At 39.3% G+C, this 8,292-nt stretch overlaps 1 protein-coding gene across 1 annotated transcript; it reads right to left on the bottom strand.

The window, feature by feature from the left end:
- Nucleotides 1-1,343: 1,343 nt before the first annotated feature.
- Nucleotides 1,344-5,638, bottom strand: LOC105049490 (L-type lectin-domain containing receptor kinase IX.1-like). The gene is given in 3 exon segments (XM_010929147.3): nt 1,344-1,948; nt 4,062-4,634; nt 4,637-5,638. Coding segments are annotated over 3 exon segments (1,986 nt in total). The 5' UTR covers nt 5,634-5,638; the 3' UTR covers nt 1,344-1,532.
- Nucleotides 5,639-8,292: the final 2,654 nt, after the last annotated feature.

The following is an 8,292-nucleotide window of genomic DNA, read 5'->3' as shown; positions in this document are numbered from 1 at the left end:
GCCGAGGGCTAGGAGAGGCGGTGAGGGGCTCAGGGAGGTGGCCAAAGGGAGGTGGGCTGGGGGCTCAGGGAGGTAATCGGGGGCTCGAGGAAGCCAGATCTAACGGCGCAGTGGGAGAAAATATGGACCACAGGTGGGGTAAAGATGGGGTTGGGAGGTCAAGAAGGGGGAGGCAATGGGGAGTCTGATCCGACAAAATGAGGGGCGGAGAAGGAAAAAGAAGATCGGACGGTGGGATGCCGGCTCCGGGAGGCAATCTGGAAGAAGGGGGGAGCTCGAGGATGCAGGCTCCAGGAAGCAAAGGGGAGGTCGGATGATGCGAGGTTGGGGGAGGAGGCCGGGGGCTCCGATGGTGCGGCGTGAGCTGGTAAACTAGGAGAGGGGGGTTCAGTCAGTCACTAGGGGGAGGGGGAGATGAAAATCAAGGGTCGGGGGGGGGGATGAGGGTTTTAGTGCAGTGAAGCCAAAAATCGAGGGTAGGAGAAAATCGATGGCAGCTATTGGTGATGGCTAAAGGCGTTGCTAATACTGCCATCGCTAATGAGTATTAGCAACAGCCTTTGCCGTCGTTTCGTTGCTAATAAGCTTAATAATTTTTTTACGATGACTTATCTTTTGGTTGTCATTGGTGGTCGGTAAAATTTATTATTAGCGATGGTAATATTGCCGTCACTAAAAATTATTTTTCTTATAATGAAAAGATTTTTATTATTTATATGAGGATCTGTGTGGGCATGTATTTAGTCTCATATATTAATTTTTTATTGAAAAGATCTTGGGTACTTATTAGGATCAAAGAATCTAAAAAAAATTCTTTCGACTAGTCTTTTTAGATAAGATTTTGGGTTGTTATAAATGGTATCAGAGCCGATGCAGCTCATAGTTTATATAAACTAAGGGATACTGCAGCATAGATTCATTGTGTTGACCACAGATCGATCGTGGTATTTATGAATGGATGCATGGATTTGGATCCTTAGCCTGACGAAGATGCTAAGACTTAAATAAGAGGAGTATAATTTGGAATGTTCGTATAATGATTTGAGGCTAACATAGTAAAGGATTATATTGGGCCAATCGAGGAACTTGAGGGACTCTGTTGTATTTTTTCTCTTAAATAGAGGGTGTTTAAGTGGAACTCGACAAAATCGAGGTGAAAGCATAGTTATCTCTTAGAAATAGGTAATAGTATGATTAGTAAAGTGTATAGATGTGACATCTCGCAAAGCATAATTATTGCACAATCATCTTTTATATTTAAATATGTAAAAAATAAAATCTCAAATATATGATTTCATAAACTATATCATCACAAAGTTCTAATATTATATCAACCCAAAAGCATCAATTTTTAATCAAATCCTTTTACAATTACAACCAGAAGGGGAGAAGATCACAAATGACATAAACATCTAGAATCCACAAGCTTAACATATATAGGACTCCAAACTATAAGACTGAAATGTAACTTGCAAATCTAATATGCGACATAGCATTAGTATCAAAATCACTTGCCACAATACTACCACCCTTCAGCTTTGTGACTCGATTGATGAGCTTGGAATATTAGGGTGGCTACTATAAAGATTAGAGACATCAACTTGAGGAGGATGAAAAAAAGTTGGAAGAGGCACATTAGGTGACAAAATCGGTAGTGGAGCATCAAATTTCAGAACATTAATAGCTTGCCTTATTGATGGCCTTAGTTCGTAATGTGGGTAAGTGCACCATAGCCCAACAATTAGCAAGCACTCCATTTGTTGCTCATCAAACTCCATTTTTAACCTTTCATCTGCTGCATTTAGATGCATTCTTATCCCATAAAGCTTCCAAATCCACTCAACCAAATTCATTTCACCATACTTTAATGCAATTGGCTTTCTACCACTTGCAATTTCTAATATTACTACTCCAAAGCTATAGACATCGGACTCTTTGCAAGCTCTACCTGTAAAATATTATATTTGATTTAGTATGAAAAATAAATTTGCATAATTATGAATGCTCATGTTCAATTAAAGAAAAATAAATATGTCATAGCACCGCAATTAAGACATATTAATCCTGACTATATTCTAAACATGCATATTAGTCTTTCTAAATAAATTCAAACAAGAATATTTATTAATTTTGTAATTAAGTTGGAGATAAAAATTTAATTGTTATGGATGACTCTACGATGATTTAATATATTTATTTCAAACAAACACATTATAAGCAAGGAAACTAGTCAATTTTATATGGTGCAATATATGTAGCTAGTTATTATCTACGTGTAAAAGTATAACACAACTAAATATTTTAGACGTAGCTTTATCAAAAAAAAAAAAAAAAAAATGCAGAATAAAATTTGAATTTCTTTGATTTTGTCCTTTGTCTCAGTGGTAATTAATTATGATAAATTTATTGGCCAAGAGTCCTCAATCCCTCCAACCAGTCCCCGAAAACCTAAAAAGATTTAAATCAGGACACCAGAGGTGATCAATGATGACAATAATAATAAAAAATAATGCTTATTAGGCTGCACAACCAATGTTTTCATCCAGCTTTCTATCTAACATCATGGATGATGTAATTTATACAGTTCAGTAATATATCCCCCTGATAAAAAATAAAAAAAAAAAACACCCGATATATGTACACGAAGCACACCGCCTGAGGGGCGACAGAACAGAGTCTATTTAAATAATTAAAAATTTAAATTAGATTCAATTCAAAATATTTGAATTCAAAATTTAATTTAAAATTAATTAAATTTTAATATTCAAAATCAAATATGGTTCTATCAAAAAAAAAAAAATAATAGACGTGATCAATTAAACTTGATTTGAATATTAACTGAGGTATCTTGGAGCTTCAATTCGAGTTTTGATCGTAACTAAAAAATATAACTAAAAATTAAATATTAAATCAAATTAAAAATATATAAATATTATATTTTAAAATATTAAATTAATAATATGTATTATATATAAAATATAATAATATCAACAATATATATATATATATATATATATATATATATATATATATATATATAGTTAGGCACATAAGCTTTTGAGCAACTATTTAGCTACCTTAATTTGATTTAAAAAATTATACAATCTTTTCTAACTCAATTCAAATTCAATAATAATCAAATCGAACTGAATTTGAATTTGAATTGAATCCAAACAGCACTATCTGCTCAGCTCATTTGCTTCCACGACGGCAACCCCCACAAATTGCGTCCCAGCTCTCCAGCCATGTAGCACAAGGAACTTGGCATGAATGTAAGCGGAGAGCACGACCGCACCGATTCTTTGTGAATGCTTTTCTTAATGAGGTTCGGGTACATCCGCATTTGGTATTATTAAAATTTAATCTTTAGTTTGGTATCACAACCCAAGCAATAGACAAAAATTTTTATTACGTTCGGTCCAATCCATGTGCAGACTTTATCATTTTTTTAAAACTAAATATCCGAAAAGAGCACGTGGCTTATTCCCTACCCACAACTTATTCGTTAATCTGGAAAGGAAGAACCAAATCCGAGATGCTGTCGCGGCACACACAGTGGAAGGACCTTTAGAATCTGTGGCTTTCCATTAAACAAAGAAAAAAGAATATCTATAAGGTTACATGCTGCTAGCGTGGGAATATTGACCGTAGTCAATGTTAGATGGAGTTTCTTTTATCTTTATTGCGTGCCAAACGTAAGAATAAGGTGTGTTACCAATACAGGACCTGCATTATTGGACGGAGACGGGCTTGAAGCCTGCTCTTCATTGATCTAATATTGAGTTATATATAGCAAGCACGGAAGTGAATTAGCTTTGATGCATGTCGGACAATTTGATCGTCAACAGATTATTGGCTGCAATTCATGCAATATTGTGACACGCACTTCTCGCACATATCCGGTCAAACCTTTCTCTCTCTAAAGGGAGAAAAAAGGGGGTGTAAATGATAACCTTATATATATATCTAGCTGAGCTAAAAACAATTAGATTTAATTTTTATTTTTATTTTTAATTCCAATAATATCTTCTTATGAAATGCATCATAGAAATTTATATTACCTGTAAAGGCATATTCAGGTGCCATGTATCCCCGGGTCCCTGCCAACACTGTGGTTGTGGAGTCGCCATCATGATCCACAAGCTTTGCCAAACCAAAATCGCCGAGTTTAGCGTTGAATTCTGCATCCAGCATCACGTTGCTTGGCTTCACATCTCTGTGGACGACGCACTGCTCCCACTCCTCATGAAGATAGAGCAACGCGGAGGCCAATCCCAAAGCAATCTTATACCTCTCTGGCCATGCAAGCAAGTTCTCCTTGTGGCGTAGATGGTAATCAAGGCTTTGGTTGGGCATGTACTCGTAGACAAGCAGCAGGTCATTCTTTTCATGACAGTAGCCAACCAGCTGCACAAGATTGCGATGCCTTAGCCGACTTATGATGGTGACTTCTGATAAGTATTCTTTGGTCCCTTGCTTGGAACCTCTGGATATCCTTTTGACGGCCACTTCGAGATTCGAGCCACGCAATGCTCCCTTGTAGACGCCCCCGAATCCTCCCTCCCCAAGCTTCCCCTCCTCTGTAAAATTTTTGGTTGCAGTCACAAGTACACTGTAAGGAATTCTCCTTGGCCGCCACTTCTCTCAAATGCATCATTGATCAATGAATCGATGGTCATCTCCACTACTTGTTCCGTCGCTGAGCTGCCCTTTTTACATTGACGATATCTGAAAACACATACAAAACCAAACCCACATGCTACGACCCCAGCGCCAATGGCGGACGCCAAGGCTTTATAGTTTGAATGACTCAAGTTGGTTTGATCCAAATCCGTGGAAGAGAAATTCCACGATCGAATGCGATGGGACTCGATCTTGTTACCTGTTGCAGCTGAGAAGCCAATGACTCCTTTATCAGGCAAGACCTCCCTCAAGTCAACAACATGAGAGATGCTCCAATACCTCGTAGCATCTGAGGTATTTCGAAGAGAGACACTCAAATTTTTAGTACTAGCAGTGTAGCAAACGCATGCATCAAAGACATGCTGTCTGATGCTAGCTTGCAAGTCCACATGCGCCACGGAAAAGATGGTGTGGACGTCGATTCCCACATGATTGGAGCTTGAATCGTCGTATTCAACGTTTTTGAAGCTATCAAACTCGATGGCCACAATTGTATTGTTTCTGGTTTTGTTGGCACCAAAAGTACTAAACAGACCAAGAGTCCCACCATATGAATTCTCCGGGATCTCAGAAGGATACGGCGAGAGGAAGAAGGCGAGCCCATCGGCACTTGCACTACTGCTGAAGTCGCCCATCTTGAAGGAGAAACACGTAGAAAAGTTGATGACTGAGGTGTTGTCATGGAAGAGGACTGGGTCAGGATATGTGACTCTGCCTACACTCCTTTGAAGGGAGGAAGGGGAAGAGTCGGCTTGGTTCTTAGTGAGCTGGATGACGGTGCCATCGAAGAAGGCATCGGCCTGGTAACGTAGGTTTGGTTTGTCCAGAGAACTACCAGAGAAGTTGAAGGAGAGTGGGCTGGCAAGGGGGATTAGGATGAATGAGAATTGGAAGAGGAAAACCAAGATTTGGAGAGTGGGAAGAAGAGTTCTAGAGTTGGACAGAGCCATGCTTGTGCTTGTAGTGTGAGAAGCATTATTCTTTCTTCAGACATTTGGAGCTTTATGAAGCTGCCAATGGTGGTGCCTCATCTTTGACCAACAAAAGGGCATTCAGCGGTCTTCGATATCTTACTTTTCTAAAAGAGGATTAATCGTGGAAAGCATCATTAGGGAGACTCAAGGACCCAACCAAGAAAAGAAAGAATCATCAAGGAGAAATTAAATTGGACAGAAAAATAAGATAATGATTGAAATGATTCCGTTAACCCTAGTTGCTAGGGTGGTGGTCCATCAAGTTGGTGTTCCACCTAAATAATTGCATTTATAACATAAAGAGTCTTAGTTATAAAGCTGCAAATGAGCAATAGTTCAAGAGAAAGTCAGACTCGGCTGCAGGCTATCAATTATATTTGACAATTTGAGGAGAATATTTTGATCATCTAATAACTTAATAATTTAATTACCAATATCTTGTTGATAGGATTTGGATATGACCAACATCTAGCCATAATCTAATAAACAAACGGATAGTAATTTACTTGCATAAGTATATAAATTTATTTATTATCAATAAAACTTTAATACCTCTTTCCTATAAATAGTAATGCAAGGGATGGTTAGTCCACCATTCGTTCAAAAATTAAATAAATATACCAAAATAAATAGAAGAAAAAAAATACAAAAAAGCTCCCAACCAAGGTCTCAAAAATTAGGAGGGAGTAGGAAGTATGAGAAGGAATATGAATGAGAAGATATAAATGAAGCATCAAAGAGAGTACGATTCTTTTTACCAAAAAAAAAAAATGCTTGGATCTTGCTTCCGAGAGTAGACCAAGAGGAGATGAAGAAGTAGCCAATTAACTCCAAAAGGATAATTAGCTAATAGGAGAAGGGTAAGAAATATAAGTCAAGCCTAACACCTTCTCTCATATGTGAATTGGACTATGGATGTGGAGGAACCAGAATAATTGGAATGGATCAAAACAATAACCAAGTCAATAAAATAAATGGTTAGCATTATAGAGGTTCAAACTCATGACCTACAACAAATTTATGTTCTAAAAATACCATGTCCAGCAGCCAATCGATCTTTAAGTCTAATGCTACATCCTTCTATCATAGTCCAGCGCTATACTTTTTATTCACCTTCAAACAGTAATATAACGGTAGCAAAAATCCTTAAATATTAAGGGAACTAGACTTAAACTACTCTTAATCCTTCATTTGATCCTTGCCGCCATCTTTTCGATTGATTAGATACCATTGGCACATCTACATATATCATCCTTGTAGCCATTGAAAACTCGATGCTTTTTTTTTCCAACTAACATAGTTCACTATAACCCTGATCAGTTCCTGGGTACTTATCTATTATTCTTTTTCTTTTTTTTGATAATTTTTTTTTATCTTCTTATTTTACTATTCTCTTTGCTTGTCACAACAAGATGTTTACTTAAAATTTTTGGTAAGATGCTTATTTCATTTTTCCAAAGAAAAGCCATGCAGATTAACTCCACTAAGCATAGCATCCTTGCAACTGAGCCATTCTCTCATGGTTGGATTCAAGTATAGATCAAAAGATCAGAGTGAGGAGCGCAGTCAAAATGGACTGATCTAGTCCTAACCCACATAGGCTGTGATTATGTGAGCCGGATCTGGCTCGGCCCACTTGTTAAAATGGGCCATTAAAATCCAGTCCAGCCCTAGCCCACGTGGACTATGGGTTATGACTGAGCCAGACCACATCCTTTTTCTTTTTTTTTTTCTTTTTTCTAGGACCGGAGTCCGCTCCCCTATCGGCTGTCACCACCCACGCCGCACGCCATAAGTCCGCTCCCCTATCACCGCCCAACGCCGCTGCTTCTCTCCCCGGAGACCACCGGGAGGGAGGGGCACCGAGGACCGCCGAGAGGAGAAGAGAGGGGGCGGGGAGGGGTGCCGTGGACCGTCGAGAGGAGGGAGGGATGGCGGTACATCGGGAAGGAGGGGGACGGGCCGAGCGGAGGAGGAAGGGCCGTCAGGGATCGAGAGGGAGAGGGAGGGGCTCGCACCGGGGATCGAGAGGGAGAGGGAGGGGGTTCTCGTGCTGAAGACTAAGAGGGAAGTTGGGGCGTGTGTGGGGAGGGGCGCGGGGACCGCCGACTGCGTAGAGGAAGACGGAGGGGTGGCGGTATATCGGAGAGGAGAAGGGGGTGGGCCGAGAGGAGGGAGAGCCGTTGGGGACTGAGAGGGAAAGAGAGAGGTTCTCGCATCGGGGATCGAGAGGAAGAGGAAGTGTGTAGGTTGGCTCATAGGCTGATCCGATCCTAATCCGATTCAACTCATGGGTTACAGGGATCGGGCCAAAAAATTTACTTATATAAATGGATCAAAATTTTTCAATCCAAGCTGATTTATTTTTAAGGCCAAATGAATTAGCCCATGAACCTGATCCATTTAGACAGGCAGTCGGGTCAGGGACAAAAGCTTTTTTCTCAAATGATACAATAAGCAAGTCTGCTGCACCCCGCTCCATAGAGGTCAATTCTTAATTTGCGTGCCTTAAAGTCAAAAAAAAAAAAAATCAGAAGGATGCGTTCAACTTTTCATAAAGAGTGGTTTACAAAAAAAAAAAAAAATTTTTTCATAAATAGTGGTGATGGAATCTTGGAATGTGGAATTTGATTAG

This window comes from Elaeis guineensis, chromosome 8 (assembly GCF_000442705.2).
Source record: "Elaeis guineensis isolate ETL-2024a chromosome 8, EG11, whole genome shotgun sequence".
Taxonomy (NCBI): Eukaryota; Viridiplantae; Streptophyta; class Magnoliopsida; order Arecales; family Arecaceae; genus Elaeis; species Elaeis guineensis.
Note: the sequence above shows the minus strand (reverse complement) of the source record. Positions and strands in the feature narration are given on the sequence as shown.